The sequence below is a fragment of the Perna viridis genome, chromosome 1 (genome assembly GCF_037379345.1).
Source record: "Perna viridis isolate PV_CMFRI_1.1 ecotype Kerala chromosome 1, ASM3737934v1, whole genome shotgun sequence".
Classification (NCBI taxonomy): domain Eukaryota; kingdom Metazoa; phylum Mollusca; class Bivalvia; order Mytilida; family Mytilidae; genus Perna; species Perna viridis.
In genome coordinates, this window is record NC_142445.1 from 61,900,097 (window position 1) to 61,926,323 (window position 26,227).

Below are 26,227 nucleotides of genomic sequence, written 5' to 3' on the forward strand. Positions count from 1 at the left end.
GGCTAGAGCAAAGTTTCGTCATCTCTCCTGAAGAAAAACTTTAATCACACAATAAGAGCATACTCTCTGAATTTGGGAAACCAAAGCAAATCCTATAAATGTACATACATTACTCTTTATGCTTTTATATGGAATTCTAATTTAATTTTTTTTTTTTTTTATTATTTTGGTGTTGTTACAACATTTCTTTAGAAAAAAACTAAAATACAGTTTTTTAATGTTTATTACAACTAACATACAGAAGAACTCATTCTTTTCCCATGATATTTATTACTTGATAGCTTCAGCTAAAACCATCCCCACCGTTGGGTACATTCCTTTCCCATGTTGTATATTACTTACTTGATAGCTTCAGCTAAACCATTCCCACTGTTGGGTTCATTCTTTTTGCATGATATTTATTACTTACTTGATAGCTTCAGCTAAACCATCCCCACTGTTGGGTACATTCCTTTCGCATGATATTTATTACTTACTTGATAGCTTCAGCTAAACCATCCCAACTGTTGGGTACATTCCTTTCGCATGATATTTATTACTTACTTGATAGCTTCATCTAAACCATCCCCACTGTTGGGTACATTCCTTTCCCATGATATTTATTACTTACTTGATAGCTTCAGCAAAACCATCCCCTCTGTTAGGTATATACAATGTAGGAGTACTCGGCACAATCCCATCTTCTCCATCTTCATACCCTTGGCTCTAGAATTCATAGAAGGCAAAATTTAAAAGTGTGAACTACCTTATTTCCTGACCAATTTTTAAACAAACATGTACTTTGAAACATAAGGCTTCCAGGAGCCTGAATCGCTGGTTAATTTTTGCCTTTCAAGGACAATAAATTTACCAAGAAGTTGTCCAACAATATTGACTCAAGAAGACTTTGGTAAGATTTATCATAAGGATAATTTCAACAATTGGAAGTTTCTTTTTATTTACCATAGTTTTCATGATATTGGCTGAAAACTGTAAAAAAAAAAAAAAAGGCAATAACTCTTACAAAGAGTTGTCTGACAACTTTTATTGCTGGCAACTTTTGTAGGCCTTATAATGAAGATCATTTCAGCAATTGAAAGAATTCAGCTAAACCTAACATTTTTTGAGATATATGCAAACAACTACTGTCAGGGTCTGATCCCTACGTACTATTTTTAGTAATGGTGGCTATGTTTTTCAATGGATAAAAAATCCCAAAAATAGATTAAAGGAGGATACCCCAAGGAACATTCATACCAAGTTTGGTTCCAATATGTCAGGTAATGTTAGAGGAAAAAATTTTGATGGAAATAACATTCAAAATAGCAAAAAAACGTTGAAAAAGGATAATAACTCTAACATGGCTTAACAGATTAAAATGAAAATTTGACATCAGATAGATCTCATCATGCTGAATACTTTTACCCGAGCCTGAATCCAGCTCAACCTAATGATTTTGGAGAAATATACGAAAAACTACAGTCTGACCCTTACATTCTATTTTTTGTAACAGTGGCCATGTTTTTCGACGGATAAAAAATCCCAACATAAGTTCTATGCAGGATACCCCAAGGAATATTCAGACCAAGTTTGGTTCCAATTTGTCAAGTAGTGTCAGAGGAGAAGAGTTTTGAAAAAATTGTTAATGACTATGATGATGGATGCCAAGTGATGGCAATAGCTCACATGGCCTTTGGCAAGGTTAGCTAAACATTTTGATTAAAAATCTCATCGAGCAAGAAAGAGTTTGTGGACAATATTCACATTAAACTGTATAATTCTTAGGTTAGAGAACATATAGTTTCTAAAGAACAGAACAGGGGGTATATGTATGCCAGTTCACTAAGTATTGGTTAATTCTTTCTACTTACTAGAGCACCTTTCCATTAGAGAGTCCCATTTCTAAAATTCCTCACAGAATCTATATATAACTAGAAATACTGTGCAAGCTAACAAAGAGAATACTCCCCGCTTCAAATATGAAATCAAAATATATAACCCATTATTTCAATTATCTCCCTTAGGAATCTTCCAACAGAAGCTCTGTCATGCAAATCTACATACCACCCTTCCTACAAAATTTCATCAAGATCCCTGAAGCACCTAGGTAACCCTTTAGTGCGATTTATCTACCTTTTGAGTCATTCGACAGTTACTATATTCCTTCATGTATATCTACACATCAATCTTTCATTAAAGTTTCATCATAATCGCTGGACCATTCAAGGAAGAGTTGTGCTGACGAGGTTTTAACATGTAAAACCCTTAAGACTGATTATCTACCTTTGTAATCATCTAAAAGGAACTATATTCCTTCATGTACATTTACAAGTAATCCCCAACCTTTCTATAAAATTTCCTCAAAAGCCCTTGAGTGGTTTAGGAGGAGTTGCACTAACAAGAAATGTGGTCGGATGGGTGGAAGGACCGGAGGTTGGACAGACAGACGGGGTGATTCCTATATACCTCCCCAAACTTTGTTTGCAGAGGGTATAATTACATTTAAAAAAAAATATTTTGAAGCTGTCCTAGCATAAATCTTGATGAAAGTTTAATCAACAGAGAGATAAAAACAAAAGTTTATATGTGTATTTGGGTTGAAAATTGAATAAAATGACAATAACAATAAGTTAAACTTAGTAGAAAAAAATGACATAAAAATTTACTTACTTTTGTAGGTAAATTGTGACTCCATAATTTTCCTTTTCATTCATAAACTAGTGGTTGGGAACTTTGCAATAAAAACTTAAAACCAAATAACATTTTATTCTCTAGATATTTTTCTTTCATAATATGAATAGCAATTTAAAATCAGTTGTGAAATGACTTCACTGTTCTTTTTTTTTAAAAAAAGTAATTTTGTATAGATTGTATGGGGGAAATTAAAATAGGACTGACTATTGGCATGGTACTGTACACCCAAGCATCAAGAATAATTTATTTCATCTAGTATGACCAAACTTGACGCATCATTTAAGCTACTTGATATATACCCCAATAACAAAAGGAGTCAGGTGTGTTCGTGTTACAGAGATCTGTCTCTCAATTGGTTGTGCTGACTGCTGTACTACAACAGGCTGAACAGAGGCTGTTGTGGTCTGGGTAGTGGGCTGAGATTCCTCTTCTTGGGCATCCATTCCTGATTCTTCTTCATCACTTTCTGTTAATACAAAGTAATTTCTGTCCAGTCTTTTAAAACATACCAAACTTTTAGATCAGGAAGTTGTTCAATTAAGACAAGAGGTATCATTTTTTTAAATAAATAGCAAACTACAAGTAACTTCATAGTTTTATTTTAAATGTCGTGTGTTCATAATAGCATTGTATATTGTCTACTGTTTAACTTCATAGTTTTATTTTAAATGTTGTGTGTGTTCATAATAGCATTGTATATTGTCTGCTGTTTAATGGATATTTTTCTCTCACGTTAGTGTCTGAAAACTTAACCAAGTTATACACTTCCACAACAACAGCATGAAGCTAGTGAAGAAGCTGCATGTACAAACCTATAATAACAACAGCGTCATCATCGTCATCATCGTCTCCTTCTCCCTGTTGGTCATCCTGCATATCCTCCTGGTCAGCTGGGTATCCTTCTTCTTCCATATCACCTTCCTACAAAAAGTTAGCATAGCATTTAAAAGAGACTTCATATGTGTATATATGTGTAAAACATGTACATATATCAGTCATAAAATGGAACATTTATTTTAGTTACTATGTTTCAAGCACATTTAGTATATGATACTAAATCTGTATACAACTTTTCATTAAAATCCAATGAACAGTTAAGATTAAGCTGCTTTTATACAAAACATGGAAGGACAGGGTGAGTTCTTTCACGTTATGATTCATATAACTTATTGTGTATTGTGGGAGATTTAACTATATAGAGATATAACTTCATAAAAACCTAACAAGATAATAGAACATGCTTGATAAAATAATCATCTCAGAAGCATGACAAATAAGAGTTTGGTTAAGTAGTTTTTAGTATGAATAAAATCTTATTTTCAAAACCAGATTTTTTTCTTAATAAAGTCCAAGATTACATACAGTAAACTAAAAAATTTCTATTCACCTTTTTCAGTAGTTTATGCTATCAATCTATTTTTGCATAGTTATAAATTTCAAAATTGTTCCTCAAATCATATCATAATGTTCTTCGAAGAAAATATTCATGACAGTTTAATTTTCATGTTACAATTCTTAAAAAAGTGAAAATAAAGCTTCCATAAAAATTTCAAGTAAAGCAATATATCAGTTTCTACTCCCTTACTAACCCCATGATATTCCTCTTCTGGGCCTGCATCATCACCTTCTTGTCCCTCATTATTAAAGTCATCCATATCTTCATAGATGTCATCATCATCTTCTTCATCAGCTTCCTCTTCTTCCTCTCCATCATCATCTCCCTCCTCGTACTCCTGATCCTGATCTCCCTCACCCTATAACATACCAGAACACCACAATAATATATATATACATGTATATCACTCTCAACGGCATGTCTGTGTATTCCAGTATAACACCCTATACCACAGACACTATGTGTAAAATAAAGGCCTTTATATGCATGCATGCATGCATATGATGGCATTTTGTGGTCCTCAAACATGATGATCATTTGGTTTTAAATCACAGGAATTGACAAAACCTATAAATAGTGTCCAATTAACAGTGAGTTCCTTAACTAGCACAACTGGATACTATTTGAAAAGAAATCATTCTGAACCAACTTACAGATTCATCATTGTCTACGTCTAATATTATAACTCCATCGTCTTCCTCCTCAATCTCCTCCTCTGTACCCTCAACAGGGACCTCTGATGTAGATGGAAGAGGTTGTGATTCCTGGATGGATGAAAGGGAGATCATTTTATTTTCAGTGTGCTTTAACAGTACTACTCCATAGTTTTTAATAAAAGGACTGATAAGAAGTCTGGGTCCATTTCTATTTTGCTTCTTGGGCTTAATTCCCTATTAACTGTTTAATGCAATAGATTTTTTTAAAGACAAATCACACTAACCAGTTCTGACGTTAGGAATTTCATGAAATTTTAATGGAATGGTCTCAAGTATAAAGGCGTCAAAATAAGCTTCTGAAAGATATAGGTCACCATGCTTTTAATAAAGATATAGCAGTCCAAAAATTCATAAAATCTGGAGTCATTGTCATTTTCTGAATTCAATTCAGACGTCTCTGATCTTGCAAATATTTTTACAAATGACACATGCCATACACCAGTAGATTGAAAATTGTCTCTACTTCAGTCATAAAATATAAAAAACAAAATACACTGAGTTTTATCTGCTTAAAAAGAACATTTTATTGTTTCCTGCCAAAAGAAAAACTAACTTTTGAACCATATTCACAGTAACCTGAAATACTTCTCATGTTAAGATTTTTTTCTAACTTGCGGTATGAAAAGGTATCCATTAGCTGATGATACAAACTCTTTAAAAAGTGGGGGTCACCGATCAAATAAGAAAGTTAGTCATATTTGTGTACCATTTCTGCATGATTTAGTTTGGTCACTGGACATTTCCTACTTCAAATGTAATGTTGGATGATATTACGTCATAGTCAGTGACAGGACGTCTTTACAAACAGAAAAAAGAAATAGAATATCATCAAAGTACTCATGTACTGAATCAATTTATATCAATCGCTTGAATTTTTACCTCTCAAATAATCATCAATCAAATTGCAAAAATATGAGAAAAGACAGGGGAAAAAAGGAAAGTACAGGAATCAAATTCAAATGTATCTTTATTGTTGTAAATGGTTAATATTGAACTCTGTTTTATTTTTAAATTCACCATTCTGATTACAAAGGATATTTAATAAACACACAACAAAATTCACTATGCATCATAGGATGCAGTGCACCAGATTGCGAAATATTCAGGTTTGATGATGGTTTACATGGAACATCTAGATGAATTATTTGCCTTCCCCAGTTTCTAAATTTTCAATTCAAAATTCAATTTAAAGATCTTCAGGTCGAAACTGTCTGTTAAATTATTCAATCTTAAGTCACAATCATTGAAATAAACCATACCCTTAGATACATGCCCCTCTCAACTAGCTACATTTCCCAGTAGTTAAACTATATAGCTCTAGTCCTACAAGTTATCGCACAGACACCTGTGTGTCATATAAAAGCGCTTAGTTTCTGGGTACCTAGTTCTAGAGACACGCACATTAACATAAACAACAAAGTCTTGAATACAATTTCAACAATTATGTCTGGTGCAGGCAACACTTGCCATGCACTTCTAAGGCCCTGAAGCACTACAGCTCTATCATTATAACACATGGCCAAATAGCCAAATAGATTTATTACTACAAAAAGCAATATCACAAGACCAGAGACTAACACCATTCCTTAGAAATGCATTATTGAAATTCCTATGCCATCATCTATAAGCAAAGTTTCATTTTTATTTGTCACCTACAGGCTTCCGATGTCATGAGGCAATAACCGTAATAAAAATACACAATACAGTGGGTGGTAAGTCTGGGTGGTTTCGGGGGGTTATGTTACCTTTTTGTTAAAAGTTTAGCAAACAAATGAGCGACAAATATTAGACTGGAACAGGGAGTGTAATCCTTGCCTGCCCCTGAAACATCTTTCTTTATATAAGTTTCTTGATCAGAACCAATGCCCCATTTTTGCAAATACTAGTATATGTATCTGCCAGGCCCTGCATGAAATTTCTGAAAGACAACCTTTCCAATCGACACTCAGCATTGCTCTTTTTCATTTCTCTGAGCGATGACTATTTATAATCTCACAGGGTTTTTATTTCTAGCTAAACATCAAATGGTTTATTATGCGTCTAAGAGTATTGTATTTGTAGGCGACATATTGAACATAAAATAAAGAACGACTTGTTTATCCTGGTAAATGCATAGAAATAAACTGGTAATGGTGATGTTAGAGAGGGCGTTTTCCTTTTGAGCCAAAATTGAGGCCTCTTGCATCACAACTCTTTTGCACTAGTACTCCTTTTGCACCAGTTTACTCTTTGATTTTCATAGTTAAATTGCACCAATAAATTAATGATCCTTTTGCCCCAGAATACAAGTTAATTTACATTTGTGCTACACTAGATGCATGGTGTGGTTATTGTATATTATTCATCATTTTTTAAATATCTCTTTATAATTGGCTGTTTACCTTATATTTAAGTCAATCTAAATGACTGCATTACAAAGTTACATCCGTAAACCAGTGAATATGGCCTTCTTTTTTTATCAGCTATGGGACATGTTAGCGACAGACGGACAGACGAGCAATACTTAATCCATTATGAAATAGAAGAACTATTAAACCATTTACATATAAGTTATCCAGTTATTTCTCCTTTGTGTTTTGTTAATTTTAAAATTTAATGTTGAAAATTGAAAAACAAATGATTACAATCAAATTAAAATGAAAATAAAAAAAATAATTACGATAAATAATTTATATTTTGTTTTTATTCAGGATACATTTTTTAAATGTATTTTTATGTTTCTTTTCTTTAATTCATTTCTAATTCATTTTCTTTATTTTATGATCATTTTACTTTAGATTTTTACTTCTTTGATATTTAATTTCCTTATTTGTATTTGGCGGAAAAGGATTAAACGGAAAAATATTTTTTGGCGCAATTTAACTGCGATTTTATATCCAATTGGTGCAAAAGGATAATGCCTGCTACAGGTCAACTATTTTTTAATTGGATCGCTATTAATACAAACAAATTTAATCATCACATTTAGTTCACAGTAAAAGTTGTTTTTGGGTTTGTATATTGGCATGAATAGCACAGAATTAAATATGAAAAATTAGAAATACCTATCAAGTGGACCTATTTGCAATTGAAATTTGGAACTATTTTCCTGCGGTAGTACAAAATAATTTCAGATGCTAACAGGCTTTACAAATCTAAAGGCTCTGGTGACTGCTATATTAATTCTGATCTTCGATCTAAATTGATAAAAATAGCAATACAAAAACTTGACAGTGAAGAAATAATCGAAAGACAAAAAAAATTATGACTGGAGAGAACAGAAGATTGGGCAAAAGCCGATATATATATAAAACTATTCTGGTTGCATAACCGTGTTTGTTCGTGTGAACATGTTATCATTCGTGTTCATATTTTAAGTTACATTTACCACAATGTTTATTCATAATACTTCAATAGCAAATGACTTATCAGGATCTAAAGTTCAACATTTACAAATGTACGTGGAGCGTATCAACAGTTAGTAGTAATATTTTTACTGAACAAAAGGAAAAAAATATCGCACAACAGCCGCATTTGAAGTATTTTTACGTGTAAGAGAGTGCACCTACCATATGTACTTGTACAACTTTGTATCTTCTTGTGGTGTACTTAGTATCAGATTTGGAATAAAAATGCAGGATTGAAATTTTCAAGACACAAAAAGGCAGGAACTATTATTGTCTTAATATTTTTCGTTTACATTAAACAAATATTTCGGTGTACTATGTTGAAGAAAAAAGTTTTCCTAAAAATAGGGCAGGGCAGAAAATTTGATTCTAGTCTACCACAAAAATCAAATGCTTGCTCCCTAAGTAGATGCAGGAATCCCTTTTATTTTAATGGCATATCCTATTCCCATTTCTTACCTTATTTTGATTAAGGAGGAGAACAAACTCCCTTGCAAAGGAGGGAGAAATTCATCACCCACCTTTTGAAATTATAAGAAACATGACCCCCCTATCCTGCAATAAAGAATTTAGATCATCCATTTTGATTTTGAAGAAAATGAATTGGCAGGCCATCCTTGTTGGTAAACATACATTGTGGTTGTAAGGTTATATTACTTTCCCGATGTACCTTCCCTAAAACTGCATAGATTTTTTTTTCGAAATGGATGTAAATCAATCATATGCATGAGATCGATAATTCAAGTGGGCTATTAAAAACATTTAAAGATCGAGGGAAGCGAAGCAAGAATATTTATGGAAATAGAATTTGTAAAAAATCATGATTTTCAAAAATATGCTCAATTTCAAGGGAGTAGCATTTGCCGTATTCGCCTCTCTGAGTCTGCACCTGGATTAGACACTCCGCGTGAAACTTTTTCTACATTTTTACCTCAGTAACTGAACAGGGCAAATCAATGTTTTATTTCCAATAATACAGGACTATCTTTAATATTCCTCAGTTCAACAACTTGTCGGGATTAGGAAAACTAGCTCACATGTTCCAAGAAAAGAACATTATTCCATATCTCCAACCTAAACCCTTGCTAAAATGTTTGATAATCAAATTTGCATAACTCCCAATAAAACTATCTGACAAAGCTGATTATCATTTTCATTTTTTTTTCAAAGTCTAAGTATTAGTAACATTTGGTATAAGTTTCCTCGGAATCCATTGTGAAATTGTAGTCATGAGTTATGTAGGACAGATGGACACATGGACAGACGTTTGACATTTACGGATGATTTTCCAAAGCAGCCCTTGAATCTTGACGTCATATTGCTTCCATTGTCAAAGGGAAATAAATCATGAATTTGCACAAAAAGCGACGTCACAAATTGACGATATAGTAGATTGCACCATACAATGCGCATAAACAATAGTGTGGTTAGGCTTTAAGTGAACTACATGTATATTATTCTTCAGAGGCTTTTAAAGTTTAGGAAAAAAAACTCTGAGAGGGTGTTGGTCATAGTTTTCCTGACATTTATATCAAGGTTCTTCAGAATTTGATTTGTTTTAACTAGACTTAGCTAGCTGTTAGTTAGTGTTTATGTTTATGAGTAATATAAAAACAAAACAATAAAAAAAATGTTCTTACATCTCTATCTTCTTCCTCTTCTAAAGCCTCCTCTGGGAAGACCTAAATAGTTAAACATACAGAATAATTTGATCTTAACAGGTACTGATTTCATGCTTATTTCTTTGACAGAACGAACAACAGGGAAGGAGAAATTAGTAAAATCAAAAGTAAATAAATAGTAAAATAAAACAATGTACAGTAAATATAGAATATAGATTTGTTAAAGTGGAAATCTGCAAATCCAAGGAAAAATCATATCTCTGCTTGAATGAGATGTAATCAATATTTGGACAGAATGACAAATTCATGTATACATGGACATCTAAAACGTTTGTGTATGTATTCAATAGCTTTGCCAAGTGCAGCATGATACAACCACAGCCAGTTGAACTCTGTTCATTTGAGGCATGTGTGAATATTAGTTTCTGACACATTCAACATAGATCACTTTCTACCTCACTATCTGATTGGGTTAATTTGGTAAGCATACTTCTTAAAGTTCTTGTATTTAGGCTGGGATTTTCATATGATATCAAATCAATTTTTTTTTTAAATCACACCAAAAATAACTAGAAAAACTCTGAGAACACCCCCCCCAAAAAAAAAAGTTTTGGGGATTAAAAGTGTCAGTGAAATTCTGATGTTTTATCCTAGTAGAGTCATTGTCTTTTTGACATATTATAAAATTCCATTCTTGTTATATTCAAAAGTGCTACGTATACGTAACCTTTGAAGTATTCAATGTTGAGTGAATGTTATGTTTATACAAAGCTGTAATCTGTATATAGAAATATCTTAAAAGCTCGTCTAATCACAATACAATGTACCACTGAACATGAAAATCATTTCTTCCAATGGGTGCTGATGAAAAATTTACCAATACCACACATATAAAAATTCTAAGTCGCTAGGAAAACAGAAGGTACATGACCTAGAAAGCATGCTTAAGCCATATACCAAATATCTAATCATTCCTACCAATGGGTGATGAGAAATCTGGGATGGAAAATGCCCCAATACTGCACATGTAAAAATTGTACGTCACTCAGTAAATAGGAATTAGATCACCTAGAAAATATACCAAACATCTAATCATTCCCTCATGTAGAAGTCAAAAAATATTTGTAAGGGATGGAATGATTGATGGATGGATGAAATGACAGAAGGACACCCTATCACTATATATCTATAAAAAGATCATTTTTTAGAGCATGGCCCCCTTTGGAAAACTGTAAAAGACATCTGAAATCTGATTGAAAAACACAGGCAGAATTTTCACGAGATATCTAATTAAAACATTTTAAATAAACAAGCCATTGTCAAGAAATCCAAAATAATATTTGGTCCTGGCTCCTTTGTGGCCGCTTATTCTTACTTGCCCCAAGTTATAATCCTAAAAATCAATCCCAGTCTTCCTTTAGTGGTACAGCACCAAGTAATACCATTTAAAAAAGATTAATTCACTTATAGTCAAGTTATTGCCTGGACAACAGGAAAATGCATGTTTCTGACATCCCTTTTTGGCCCCTTATTTCTGAAAAATTTAAATCTTTACCTCAAAAATCAATCAAAGTTTGACCATTATGATATAGAATAAATTGGAACAATACCATAGACATTCCTATGCTTTTATTGGAGTTATACTGTTAAATTCCACAAAATGCCTTTTTTAAGCCACTATTCGGCCCCTAATTCTAAACAGTTAGGGCCATAACCTAAAAAATCAATACTAACCTTCCTTTTATGGTTTGGAACCTTGTTATATAGTTCTATAAAGATCGACTAACTAATACTCAAGTTATTGCACAAAAAGCTTGTGTCTATGGAAAATGTCTACGGATTATGACGACAGCACCGTACCAATATATGACCACAAAAATTTTGTGTTTGGTTGGTAGAGCATGTAATAGCCAGACAATTAAAATTCAGTCTGACCCCATTTTGACAAGTTAGAGCAAGAACTCCACTCATCAGAACAGTATACTTTCATAAAAATATATTTTCTACACTTAAAATGACCATCATTTCTATAATGCCGAAAAGAAAAATGGGAAATTTCATGAGCATTCTACCTATGTCAAATTACTGATTGATTATGGTTAAATGTCCTATGGCAGATATTTCATTTATTTCAGGACAAGAACAATAATGTCAATTTATTAATTGAACAGACCCTGCTTTGTACTACTCAGGCAAGATGAAATGGATTTTCACTGTGCAAGCTCATAGAAGCAACTGCCAGCAGGTAGGCATGCCATCCCACTAGGACACATTATTCTGACTTCAAGCAATATCCCTTCAATATCACTTTCTGATACAAATCAGAATTGTTAGATTATATATTCATACAAAGACATACCTGTGTATCTGGTAAAGAGTCGTCAAATCCTGTTTGTGTTGGCTGTTCCTCTTGTGTTTCCTCTATTGTGTCCTGTGTAGGAGGTTGTGTCCTCTCCTCAGCCTCAGTCACCACAATACTGGGTAGAACTTGAGCTTCCTACAAAAAAAAAAATTGAAGTTTTCACTGTACATACAATGTATACCTCTTATATCTCTTACATGTATTTATTATATTACAAAGTTCAAAATATTTTATCATACTAATCATAGGCCAATAGGGGCAATAACAAACCAATATTTAAAATTAAATACAAACATACAGTAAACGCTTTTTGTACAATCATGTACATTTATATGTACATAGATGTAAATTATGCAGAACTGCAGTATTTTTTCACTGACAGTCAATAGCAGAATTTCTAGAAATATCATCAATCTCTGTAACTTAAACAATGGACTACCTGTGGCTGTGTCATCTTTGATCTCTTTGCTTCTGTTGTCTCTTCTTCAACACTATAAAATAAGAGTCATAATTACATGTATCTCTCAGCCTTTATCTTAATATACATTGTACATGCATGATCCCATCAGAATTGGTAAGTAAATTAGATGGTATTTTTTTCTTGCTTTAGGAAAATTTAGTTGGTGTAGTCTATTTGTACTATGTGACTTTTATTACTCATCACTTTGGCATTGGAAAATCAAGACTTAAGATAAAAAAACATTTTTTTTAAATTCTCATAACAGAAAATCCAACAAGTTTTGGTAACCCATTTTACATGAACACACACATTTATCTTGAGTATACAACCAAACATGAACATGTATCCTATTTTTGATCAGCAAATTTTGGTATGAAATTTTAATATTAGAAAAGATGAACCTGATATTTTCACAAACGATTGATGAAATATTTTCAACTATTTGTAAATAAACAGCCAGCAGGATATAAATTTACCTATCTTCTCTAGTTCTCTTAGCAGCACCCTCCCTACTAGTACCAGCTGAAGTAGATGGCTGAACAGTTGGTTGAACAATAGGTGTCGCCACTGCAGTTGATGTCTGCTGTGACATTGGTGTAACAACAGTTGACTGCTGTTGTAAAGATGTTGTCTGTTGAGGTTCAACAACTACAGTTTCTGGCTGCGATGATGTTGATACTTCTGTTTCAGTCATACTTGGTTCTGCAAATGTGAAAAGTTTTATTATCAAAATTGCTTTATATTGATAGAATAGAATTTTGTTGGAAAGTTCAAGAATTTCAATAACCAAAATTCAGTTCACTGAACATATAATTCTCATACACATAGCACACATTATTATATGTACATAACCTGGTATAAAAAGCCTTTGTACCTGAAATATCTTGCTGGGGAATGACTCTCTGCACCTGTTGTGTTGGTCTGGTAGTTGCTGTCACTGGTGATACCTGTGCAGCTGGTACCCCTTCCTCCTGAGGCTCTTGATGGGATACAGTAGTTGGCATGACTGTGGCAGTGGGTGTGGTCACTGCCACAGATAAAGGAGACGGCATTGGCCTGATGCTAGCTGTAGCTTTGACATTGGCCTGGGTCTGGCTAGGTGTAGGATGGGCCCTTGCCACTGGAGAGGCAATTGGTCTAATTGGTGCAGTTTTCGGAGGTGGAGCTTCAGATGATTGACTGAAAAAAAAACAAAAAAAACCAAAAACTTATCATATCATGACAATAATTTCAGGTTCAAAGTTAAACACACACTCCTTTCCAGTTTCTAATATTTACTGTCATTGTCTTAAAGACTGTTCCAGGTATGTATACTTACACTGTTGTATTTCTCCAATTAATTGCACTAGCAGAATTTTAGAGGGACTTGATTTATCAGTATGCAAATAAGTTATTGAATTTTTTTAAAGAATTACAAGACTGACATTTGTTTAAAAGGGTTACATGAGTGTTTATCGTAATTCTTTAAGACACACTACGGTGGAAAGAAAACTTTTCATTTCATTCCAGTTTAAGATATCTTCATCTAAAAATTACTGTGTTTAACAGCAGGAACTGCAATCACATTTTAATGATGAAAACTTTTCATCAGGGCACTTACTGAAATATGTGTGTTCAACATTTTAACATGTAACTTAAAATAAATATATCCCGATTTGACAATAAATACAACAATCAGTCTATCAGTCATACCTGGTTCCTTCAACAGCTACTGTTGGAGAGGGTCTAGCCACCTGTGTCTGGGGGCCTACTGCTTTTGGTGGTTTCTGTAACTGCTGGATCTACAATGTATAAAGAATCAACAGTTTAATTTGAGTATAAAACAAAGAAAACACAAACAATTTATCCTTATCCCTACAAGAAGGCACTGTCCTGGCATTTACACCAAGTTGGCTCACATTAAATAGCTAGCTCAATGGCTTTTCACAGAAAGTTAATCAAATTGTACAGAAAAAAAAAACAAAAAAAATTCAAGGCCATCCAATTATTATAAATTACAAAATATACAGCTTTTTTATTTGTATTCCCAAAAATATGAACTAATTCTTTTCGCAGATATCTTGGACAACCATTTTCATAACAATGAAACTGGAAAACAGCTACAAACCTTAGTCTGGAGTTCTGTTATCTTTGATTGCTGTTCAGTTATTTTGGCCTGTAATTCTAATTTCTCTTTTTCAAGTTTTTCTTCATTTGCTTTCATTTCAGCAACCTGACCAGCAGCCACTGCAGCTTCCTTCAAATCAGCAAGTTCTTTTTCAAGCGAGGTAATTCTTCCTTCATACTGACTCTTTATTTTGCATTCAGCAGCTTTAAAAATAGTGAAAATAGATGATTGTATAAATATAATACATACATGTCATATGCATGTACATGTACATTAATAAAACACTGACATTTATAATTTTCAATTAAAACAATTCTAGACAATAGCTGTATGTAAAGTGTGCAAAATTATGCATAATTTTATATGAAGACCAAAGACAATGTCAGAATTCTGTTGGACAAAATACTTACCACTGGAGCTCTCACTAGATGAAGACAATTTTTGTTTCATTTTCTCAATTTCTGCATCTTTCTGCTGAATTTCCTCATTTTGTGAAGCCAGCTTTTTCCTGACAGCCAATAACACTTGTTTGGACTGATTCAACTTTTTCTCATGATCCTCTTTCTCTTCTTTAAGTTTTGCCAATTCAGTTTGGGCCTAGTTAAAATCATATGTAATTCATTCCTTAATGAAAGTTATATATTTCCATTTGTGGGTATCAATTTTCTTATTAGGACAAAAATGTGTTAATTAATACATATTTAAAAAAAGATAGTACATCATTTTATCATCAATAATATAACAGAAATTAAAATTTTGTAGGGAAATCTAATTCATGGTTTAACATCAGAATTTGTACAAGTAGTTTACCTGTTCACAATTTTTTGTGATTTAAATATACTGCATGTCCATGATTACTAGTGATTAAACAAAGTAATGATATCTGGTATTTAATAATCAATTGTACAGTTGGTCGGGTGACCGTAAACACACATATTTTTGTTTTTTTGGCCTGGATAAATAAGTGGAAAAACATAATACCCTAAAAACTGATTTGATATCAGTGATAATATTCACTTGACTGATTCCACGAAAATTAATAATCACCTCGTCAAGTTTTTGTTCCTTTTCTTTCATAGTTTTTAAGTCATTTTCCACCTTTTCCAAATTAGCTTTGAGTTCATCTTTTTCTTTCTGAATACTGGTTATCTGTTCTTTCTGCTGGATTACTGTAGTGTTGGGTTGTTGTTGTACCTCTTGAGCAGTAAGTTTCTGTTTTACTTCTTCTAATTCTTTACCTATCGTTTCAGCTTGTTCTTTGTATTTTCGTCCAATCTTCTTTAGCTGTAACACAATTTATAGTTAATATCCATTCATCCAAAATTATTTTAAAACATCAAAGCATCAAAACTGATTTTTAAAATCTATCTTAGGTCATCAGCTTATATATTTAATTGTTATTTTAAATACAAATTACAAAAAATACATTTTAAAGTTCGAAAGTTAAAGGTAATAGTCATAGATACAGGGGTGATTTAACAAGGAATAATAGGTAAGTGGAAAATTGCAAAATCAGAAGTAATAAACTGTAAAAAAAAGAATTATTACAGTCAAATCCACAATACAAAAAACGGAAATCTGCCATAAAACAAGAAAATCATTCCCGTAGAAATTAAACTGAAAATAAGGTGTTGTTTACATGAAGCTTGGGATTCACACTAAACCCAATTGACCTTTTAGATGTATATACACTTGTGTATGCCATTGATGAAAATAGTATACTTTTGCATTTTTTTTTAACTGGTCTCCTTCAACTGAAAGATAACTGACATCACAAAGTAAATTCACATTGTTTCTCTGACATAAAAAAAGGTTATTTGGAAACAAATCTGGAGTAATGTATTTGAGATAGTAATCACTTATACGGTGATTAAAATTAAAGTCATGGAATGGTTTAATGGCGTCCATTTATTTACCTGCAGTATTGTTTTCTGCTTTTCATCCAATTCAGAATCTTTTTTCTGGTTTTCATTCTCAAATGTCTCAATCTTTTCTCTGTAAAAAGAAAAACTTTACCTTTATTAAGTACTGAATTTAAAAATACATTTTAAAGAAAACCAATGGAATTCCAGTAAAACAGTTTTTTTTTTTTAATAAATGTATGAAAATTTAATAATAGCTGATTGATTAATTTTGATTAAACATCCTAGGGCAGATATTTGATGCATACAAGATTAGAATAATTGACCAATAAAACAGACTCAGCTTTGTATTATTCAGACACTAAAGTTAATGGAAGCTTGCATAAGTTGTTTTTATGATATTGAAGATGAGTTCAATTTTTACTTGTAGATGCTTTTTATCAAGATATAAGAAAGATGCTTATTAAACCTTATTTTAGGAGAAAACCTTGTGTTTACAAATTCCAGCAGCTGTTTAATTCAGTAAGTATCAGAAAGTTGTACAACCTTGGAATATTTATTTATAGAGCCGTCTTTAAAAAAAAAAGTGTATACTTGTTACTTACATACATACTATAGTTACTTACAAAAATGAAAAATGTTAATGCAAAAATAATTTTATGGATACAATAAAAGGGATGGAGCATTAGTGAGGTCTTACATATGTAGATACTCTATCAAAACATGAACGACTCAAATTCTTCCTCTTGGAATGGTAGTAAGCAGTTAGGATGTGATTGAACTACTAACACAGAGACACATCATGTCTTATAAGAAGTCTTGCATACTCCCGGTGGTAGAGACATTCACAGTCTTTTCAATTATAAAGTTAAATGTAATTTGAGTACAAATAACTCTGTTCCTCAAAGGCAAAGCCTAAAATCCTGTTACTTAAGTAAAAAATGGACAGCATCTATATTGTAAAGCAGTTTCCAATATTGGTTAGAACTCAGCTCAGTGCCAGCCTGTAATTAATCAGTATGAACAAACACTGCTAAGTTGGTATGTATATGCTGATCCTAGGTAGTCAATTGTTTATGGTAGGTAACAATTGTTTACATTTAAACTACAAATATAAACAGAATTTATCATCCCTGAAGATTATATGTTCATAAAATAATTCTAGAATTATTTTCAATTGTGAACCTACTTTAATTTTGTTATGTCTTCTTTCTGGCTGCTGATATCTTTTCTGAAATAAGAAAAAAGTGTGTTGAGTGAAGATCTTAAAAATATTGTAAAAGTACTACAAAATGTGTAAGTTTCATAGTTTGGTATTTTTTTTTTTTTTTTATTTGGGGGGGGGGGGAAGGGTTCCTTTAAAATTTCATTCATTTAAATTCATTTTGATTGCAGACATTGTCCAGCAACTCCAACTTTTTTATTCTTATGAAATGCAGTTTCTAATACTCCATAAACAAACTATTTATTGACTTACTGCAAACTTTGAATATTCTGATTCAACTTTGATATTTCAGCTCTGAAAAATAAATACATGAAGCAGAGTTAACAATTGTCACCCTACATGTATTTGATGTAGAAAAGATACTTCTTTTTGAAATAGACATAATTCAGAGTGGTATAGAATTAACTAGCATTCATTAGTCAGAATACTTTACACTATAAAAGTAATTATTTTTGCAGATTTAATTTTTCATTGACTCTCAAATAAGCATAGGTTCATGAACTAATTTTTGCAGTTTTGAAAGACTGTTCCATAGTAAATATTTCAGTTTTTCAAGTTAAGAGTAGTTGTTTACGAGGAATGTTCAAATATCTATATTCATCTGTAAGATGTAACACATAGACTTTTGTCCCATGCCACTAGTAAAAATGGAAAATGAACAAAAAATGTCCAAGTTCCACAACTCCTTTAAATTTGTAAAAATCAATATGGTGGTAGAACTTGTACATGTATGGGGTCTGACCATCCTACAAAATATCAGTAATAATTGACAGCTGGTCTCAGAGGAGTTTCTTTCACTAGGTAATAGTGACACACCATAACCAAATCACATCACGTTTTTATTTTGCCAGGAGACAGTGAAATAAAGACAAAAATAATTTTCTTCTCTATGATTTTCAGGCCATTAACGATGAAAAAAAGCATAACTCATCACTTTACTAGGCAATAAAAAGTTATAATATACCTCCCTTCCTCAAACAAGAGGCTCCCAGGAGCCTGAATCGCCCACCTGTTTAAATTTTGCCTTTCAAGGGCAATAAATTAAACAAGAAGTTTTCCAACAATTTTGACTCAAGAAAAAACTTTCATAGGACTTATCATAAGGATCATTTCAGTAAATGAAAGTCTAAATCTATCATAGCTTTGAAGACATTGGCTGAAAACTGTAAAAAAAAAAAAAAAAAAAAAAAAACCTGTCATTTACCCCTGTCAAGGGCAATAACTCTTATAAGAAAGCGTCTGACAAATTTTATGCCTGAAGACTTTTGTAGTCCTAAATATTAGGATCATTTTAGCTATCGAAAAAAAATTGGCTAAAACTAACGGTTTTGGAGATATATGCAAAAAACTACTGTCTGACCACTATATTCTGTTTTTAGTAACAGTGGCCATTTTTTCGATGGATCAAAAAAACCCACTTCAATTCTATGCAGGATACCCCAAGGAACACTTACTGAGTTTCGTTTCAATTGGTAAAATAGTGTCAGAGGAGAAAATTTTTGAAAGAAATAACATTAAAAATAGCAAAAAACTTTGAAAAAGGGCAGTAACTCCAACATGGCTTAATAGATTAAAATGAAAAGTTGACCGCAGATAGATCTCATCATGCTGAATACTTTTATCCCTTCTCAGAATGGGCTAAACCTAACTCTTTTGGAGATATATGCGAAAAACTATTGTCTGACCCCTGTTCTATTTTTAGTAACGGCGGCCATGCTTTTCAACAGATCAAAAATCCCCATATAAGTTCTACACATGATACCCAAAGGAACATTCACTCCAAGTTTGGTTCCAATTGGTGAAGTAGTTTCAGAGGAGATTTTTGAAAGAAATAACATTAAAAATGGCAAAAAAACGTCGAACAAGGGCAATAACTCCAACATGGCTGAACAGATTAAAATGAAAATTTGACCACAGATAGATCTCATCATGCTAAACACTTTTACTCAGTCAGGATTGGGCTTAACCTAACAGTTTTGGAGATATATGCAAGAAACTATTGTCTGACCCTTATGTTCTATTTTTAGTAACGGCGGCCCTGTTTTTCGACGGATCAAAAATTCCCACACCAGTTCTATGCAGGATACCCCAAATAACACTTACCGAGTTTTGTTTCAATTGGTGAAGTAGTATCAGAGGAGAAGATTTTTAAAAGAAATAACATGAAGAAATAGCAAAAAACTTTGAAAAAGGGCAATAACTCCAACATGGCTTAATAGATTAAAATGAAAATTTGACCGCAGATAGATCTCATCATGCTGAACACTTTTACCCTGTCAGAATTTGGCTAAACCTAACCGTTTTGGAGATATATGCGAAAAACTACTGCCTGACCTCTATGTTCTATTTTTAGTAATGGCGGCCACGTTTTTCAACAGATCAAAAATCCCAAGAACATTCATACCAAGTTTGGTTCCAATTGATCAAGTAGTTTCAGAGGAGAAGAGTTTTGAAAAATTGTTAACAACGACAACAGACGACAACGGATGCCAAGTAATGGCAATAGCTCACATGGCCTTTGGCCAGGTGAGCTAATAAAAAGGTCTGAAAACCAAGGAATAAATTTTGAATACACAAGCCTTAACCCTTACTTCAATCTGTGATTTTCTTCTGTTATTGTAGAAAGTTCTCCTCTAACACTTTCCTTTTCCTGCCTAAAACGTTAAAATAGTGAGTACAGAAGTAGTATAGTACAGTTATAATAGTCGTAAGCACAGATTTCCAACTTAATGTGCAATTTCTGAAATGTATGTATTTTTCTGATAAATTGGACTGACCTAAAAGTGCAATAGTGAAAATTTGCATGATGCAATTGATATAGCATAAATCTTTTTTCCTTTAATGAAAAGATTCATATTTTTTGTAATGACTTGCTCCATATTCATGCTCAGATAAATGCCAACATGACTGTATAAACATTTAATTCTCTATTTATTTTACTCAATAAATGGTAGTGCTCCTGACATGCAACCTGTAAAACTGACAGTATTATCAGTACCTTCTCTAAACAACGTCAGTATTTAAACTACATGTATCACTTTAATAAACATAACAGTGTTTTCCCGTGCTTTGTAAAAGACTTGTAAATATAAGATACCTGACATTTTGATTTTCATTCATCAGTGTAGTTTTTTCCTTCCTGACTACTTCTAGCTCTCTCCTAAAAATATATAAAATGGATATGCTCCTAAAAGTGTTTTAGATTAAAAAAGGATAACATACTCCCACACAATGAGTGGGTGGTGCATTAAAATCACCTTGTCCATTTATCCATCATTATGTACATCTGAATTTTGTCATAATTATCTTGACATCCAATTATTGGATTGATTTAAAATTTGGTATGTGGATTTATATAGATAGGGCAATCGTTATAAAGAATTTTGGTTTGTGTCTAATACCAATTTTATGTTTTCTTGGTCTGAGCCAGCAGTATGTGGCCTCATGATAACATTTTACTTACTTGAGCTTTTGATTATCCTCTGTCATTCGTGACATTTCTTTCCTCACATTTTCTCTTTCTTGTCTAAAGGATAAATAGACATTAAGATAATACTTACAATAAATACACATTTAGATAATACTTACAATAAACAGACATTTAGATAATACTTACAATAAACAGATATTTAGATAATACTTACAAGTGTTTAATGTCATAGTTTCCATATATTTATTACTTATATTGAGTACAGAACTTAATATTCTTCCTTGTAATTACTTCAATGAATTACAGTGTTAGCCTTAGTAACATCTGAAGTGATTGATTATTTAAAAATTTATAGTTGAAATATAACATAAAAGCCAATATAGAGATACTACCACTAATGTCACAAAGATGTTCATAGATAAGTGTGTAAACAACTAACATGAGTTTCATCTTCTCAGGATCTGATTTATAGTTGAAATATAACATAAAAGCCAATAAAGAGATACTACCACTAATGTCACAAAGATGTTCATAGATAAGTGTGTTAACAAATAACATGAGTTTCATCTTCTCAGGATCTGATTTATAGTTGAAATATAACATAAAAGCCAATATAGAGATACTACCACTAATGTCACAAAGATGTTCATAGATAAACAACTAACATGAGTTTCATCTTCTCAGGGTCTGCTTTATTAGCTTCCTCTATCAGGTGGGTAGTCCTCGCCTTCCATCGATTCACCTCTGTTTTCAGAGCATTTTTCTCAGCAGACAGTGTATCTATGGAAACTTGTTTGTCTCTGCTCTCCTGCATTAATGGACTGATATCACTCTCCAACTTTCTCACCTGAAACAATAATTTAAACCAATGATGTTTTAAGAAGTTTACTGACTGTTCTTGCTTGTTTATTTCTATTATCAGCCCACTTATTCATAACTAAGCCTTGACATTAATTGACTGTGAAACCACAAATTAAAAAGAATATGATGAAACTTAACAAATTACACTGAAACAATTCTAACAGGTTTCACTGTATAGACCAGAAGCCATTGTTGTTAATATTAATCCCTTACCTTTGCCTCTAATGTCTCTACCTCCTGTCTGATTTGTTCCTTCTCCTCTCTCAGAAGTTTATTACTGTCACTCAATAGGTTCAGGTTTTCTACCTTCCTCATTAGTTCTGCATGCTGGGCAGCTGTTTGTAGGTTGGCCTAAATTACAGAAACTTATTTTAGCATCAAATTAACTTAAGTTAAAATTAAGTAAATCACTAGTTTCATTGGTTAAGTCACATAGATCACTAACAAATTTAACATAAAGCTCTTTAAATATGATTTACATGTAATTCTGTGATTATGACCAAGGCATGGTTTCATCAAGAATCTCAAATTCTGACTTTCCTCAAATACTTCCAACTTAAATTTTGACCAAACAAATCACTTGTATCAAGGATTTGAGGATAATCTCAATTTGAGATCAGTTTACCATATTACCTGTGACTGTTCTCTTTCTTCCTGCAATGTACTATTAGCATCTTCAACCTCTTTCTGTAACATTTCATTCCTTTGTTTAAATCTGTTTATTTCTGCCTGGACAACTTCTAACCTGGATTCTGCAATGTCTTTTTCCTTTCTCAAAAACCTTCAAAACATCAAAAATTGTATGTTATAAATGAATTGCATGTACAATAACTTGTACAAATCACATAGCTGTTCTGATTGCTACATTAACCTACTTCCCATAAAAAGAAAGGACTTGATTTAGCGAGAGCAGAGAGGTGTGGTAACATGCACATGCAAGTTAGCAGGGAGCAGAATAACAAAAATTCATCAACTGGAAGTTACATGAGTGGAGATAATGCAAAATAACAATAAGTTTTCACAACAACTATTCTAAAGACTAAAAGGATGTCCTGGATGTCTAAAAATGTAACATAAACAGAGGATTTGAAGTACATACAATATTTATTTCATGAAAACGTCATATTGCAATCCCTTTTACTTTTAACCATACTCAGTTCCCATGACAAACAAAATGAAAATGCCAGAATTTTAGGTAAAAGTACAGATACATTTATGGTTCAAAACACACATAAATATTTATTTTTAAAATGACTTGTTTTTTTAAATGATAAATTTTATTTAAAATATATATGAATATTCAACAACATGTGCTGACTTAGTACTGCTCATGTTCTGTTCTGCATGTAAAACCTATATACTCGTCACAAAGTAATGCTGTGCTCACTTATAGGCAATGCCTACTCCATGTTATGACTGTAAGTTAAAATCTATGAACCCCATATGCAAGAAACCGTACAACATAGTTCATTTGTATAAAGTATTACACTGCATTACCTTCTGTTACATTTAAGAGACAATATTTTCCAATGTCAATTGCAGTTTCATAAAGACAATCAACTATATTTTTTTCAGTTACAGGGGATACATGTAGATTTTAATAAAAACTCACTTGATAACTTCAAGTAACTGCTCAGATGACTTGGAACTTTCTTCACTGAAGGAAACATTTAGACTTTCTCTTCTTGTAACAGCAGCTTGTACAGAGAGAAGGTCTTTACTCATCTTAAAGATTTATACATATAGTTCAAATGACCAGTACATTCTAAGAATATGTTGTAGGCTTGTGCATTTCCTATAGAATGGAGCACCTTGAGGTTCAACAATCTTGAATTAGCATTTTTGATGAGGATGCTTACCCTACCAGTGCACCTGGAGCATGCTTTCAGTTTTTAGTGGAGTCATTTACTTGTGTTGCTTTGTGTGTATTGTTTTGGTTATTTTATGTTATTTGTTTTGTGTGTGTGTTTTCCCTGTCTGGTCTTTTTATCTGGATTTTATTCTTTTGATTTCCACTAGAATCTTGGTTCCCTTAATTACCCTTTAATGAGCAGCTTCAGCTATATAATTTTCAGTTTTAAATAGCATGTCTGATTAAGAATATGTGCAAATATTTTTAAATGTATGGTTAAACCAATTATACAAGTATATACTGGGAAGTGAGGTTCCCTTCCACATATACATGTATTGCATTATAAAGAAAGAAAGAAAAATAATTTTCAAATATTCAGAGCCACATGTATAAAGTAATTGCTTAATGAAATATTGTATACTTGAGTAAAATTGGTTTCTTACCAAAAATAAACAGACTTTTATGCTTACATAGATCAATAATTACCTTTTCCATTTGTTCATGAAGGAGTTTATTCTGATTTGTCAAATCTTTGTTTCTTTGTTCATGTCTTTCCATCTCTGTTTTGACAAACTTTTCTTTATCTGATGCAGAACTCTGAAATACATAATCTATGACTTAAGGGCTAATTCAACAAATAAAGCAGCACTGTTTAGATGATGACAGTGTTTAAAAAATTCTGTTAAAATCTGAACAAATAGTGTTTGATTGAACAATCTTTAAAATGAAACAATCAAGTTATTTTGGTTTACAATGAACAAGCAATATTGTATTCAGACCTTTGGAATTGTTCAATAGAATTCAAAAGCATGAACATACTGTCACTTGACTCTAATCAATCAAAACTGATCACTTCTTACTCATCAAAATCATTGTGTTAGCCTAACAGAGCTATTCATTCAATTACCATTCCATTTCATAACAGATACATGTAGTTAAGTATCCTCATAGAAATGGAAGGCTTTACTAAATCAATAACAGATACATGTAGTTAAGTATCCTTATAGAAGGCTTTACTAAATCAATAACAGATACATGTAGTTAAGTATCCTTATAGAAATGGAAGGCTTTACTAAATCAACAACAGATACATGTAGTTAAGTATCCTTATAGAAGGCTTTACTAAATCAATTTACCAAATGTTCCTCTAGTTTATTTTCTGCCTGGATTCTAATGTCCTTCTCTGTGGCTATTTTTGTATTAAATTCCTCCATCTAAAAAACATAAACAGCTTTTTAACTGAAAAATTGAAAAAATCAACACAATCTTCTGACCAATCTCATGTAGTTTGGTTATAACCATCAGTATTTACAAAATGATTTACAAGAGCACCAAGTTTCATGAAAATGTTCCCATCAATGCAAACTTAAATCATTAAGAATTAAGAATGATATAATGACTTCTAGTTGTACTAAAAGAAAAGCTATGCTTTAAACATGTACAACATTTTAGTTTTACAGTGATTTTAGATCAGTTTTTTTTTTCATGAATATATTTCCAAGTTTGTACACAACTTAATATGAACATCTTAATAATTTAATTAATAAATTCAAAAGTTGTTGACAGACATACAGATGGATGAAGTGAAAAATATAGGGAACAGACATTAGCAATGCAGGGGCCTCATAAGGACATACAGGTAGATGTATCTCTATTTAATATAAAAGCTGAAGATACCTGTTTCTTTATTACTGTAAGAGTTTCAACATCTGCAGCATGTAAAATAAGCTCTCTTTGGTATTTATCTTGAGTCTGCAAACAATGTAATGATAAGTGATTATAACATAAGTGGTAAATGTGAATATATACGTCAGAAAATTCATCTTATGTAAATCAGAAAGACTTTTTTTTGCAGTTTATATTCAAACACATCAAGTAAACATACATGTACATTTCTTAAATGATAATTGCAAACTGACAGAACTGACCACAAAATATAAACATTAACTGCATGTGAACATCACAGCATCTTTTATATTTGTGAATGTCCTATCAGAAGATGACATTTATTACCTCAGCAGCAAGTTGAGTCTGTCTTGAACTCTCCTCAATTGCCAACATTTCGTTGCTAATGGCAACTTCTCTTCTCTCTACAGCATCTTGTAACTCATTCTGAGTTTCTGCCAACTTCTTTCTCAAATCAGCATTCTAAAAATAGAAAGTTAGTTATAACATCAAAAATACTACTTTTCCATTTATAGTCAAAATATGTCTCTTTAAGAGCATTAGAAATAAGAATTCTTACCATGTTTAATTGCCAATCTCTAACTTTTAT

General features: G+C 32.2%; 1 protein-coding gene across 2 annotated transcripts in view; it reads right to left on the reverse strand.

Moving 5' to 3' along the window:
* Window positions 1-26,227, reverse strand: part of LOC148629734 (nucleoprotein TPR-like) — a 56,935-nt gene that overhangs the window by 7,776 nt on the left and 22,932 nt on the right. For both annotated transcript variants that reach the window (XM_088556294.1, XM_088556287.1), the window contains exons 30-57: window positions 25,966-26,100; window positions 25,630-25,704; window positions 25,089-25,166; window positions 24,439-24,549; window positions 23,713-23,825; window positions 22,734-22,881; window positions 22,314-22,451; window positions 21,905-22,086; window positions 21,273-21,335; window positions 20,907-20,969; window positions 20,401-20,463; window positions 18,062-18,103; window positions 17,774-17,815; window positions 16,639-16,717; window positions 15,770-16,006; window positions 15,133-15,319; window positions 14,723-14,925; window positions 14,308-14,396; window positions 13,490-13,794; window positions 13,092-13,317; window positions 12,595-12,646; window positions 12,153-12,290; window positions 9,812-9,853; window positions 4,723-4,833; window positions 4,263-4,427; window positions 3,486-3,594; window positions 2,973-3,139; window positions 611-705 (exon numbers count right to left, since the gene is read on the reverse strand). In XM_088556294.1, the coding sequence (XP_088412420.1) occupies window positions 611-705; window positions 2,973-3,139; window positions 3,486-3,594; window positions 4,263-4,427; window positions 4,723-4,833; window positions 9,812-9,853; window positions 12,153-12,290; window positions 12,595-12,646; window positions 13,092-13,317; window positions 13,490-13,794; window positions 14,308-14,396; window positions 14,723-14,925; window positions 15,133-15,319; window positions 15,770-16,006; window positions 16,639-16,717; window positions 17,774-17,815; window positions 18,062-18,103; window positions 20,401-20,463; window positions 20,907-20,969; window positions 21,273-21,335; window positions 21,905-22,086; window positions 22,314-22,451; window positions 22,734-22,881; window positions 23,713-23,825; window positions 24,439-24,549; window positions 25,089-25,166; window positions 25,630-25,704; window positions 25,966-26,100 (3,458 nt within the window). The remainder of the gene's footprint in view (window positions 1-610; window positions 706-2,972; window positions 3,140-3,485; window positions 3,595-4,262; window positions 4,428-4,722; window positions 4,834-9,811; window positions 9,854-12,152; window positions 12,291-12,594; window positions 12,647-13,091; window positions 13,318-13,489; window positions 13,795-14,307; window positions 14,397-14,722; window positions 14,926-15,132; window positions 15,320-15,769; window positions 16,007-16,638; window positions 16,718-17,773; window positions 17,816-18,061; window positions 18,104-20,400; window positions 20,464-20,906; window positions 20,970-21,272; window positions 21,336-21,904; window positions 22,087-22,313; window positions 22,452-22,733; window positions 22,882-23,712; window positions 23,826-24,438; window positions 24,550-25,088; window positions 25,167-25,629; window positions 25,705-25,965; window positions 26,101-26,227) is intronic.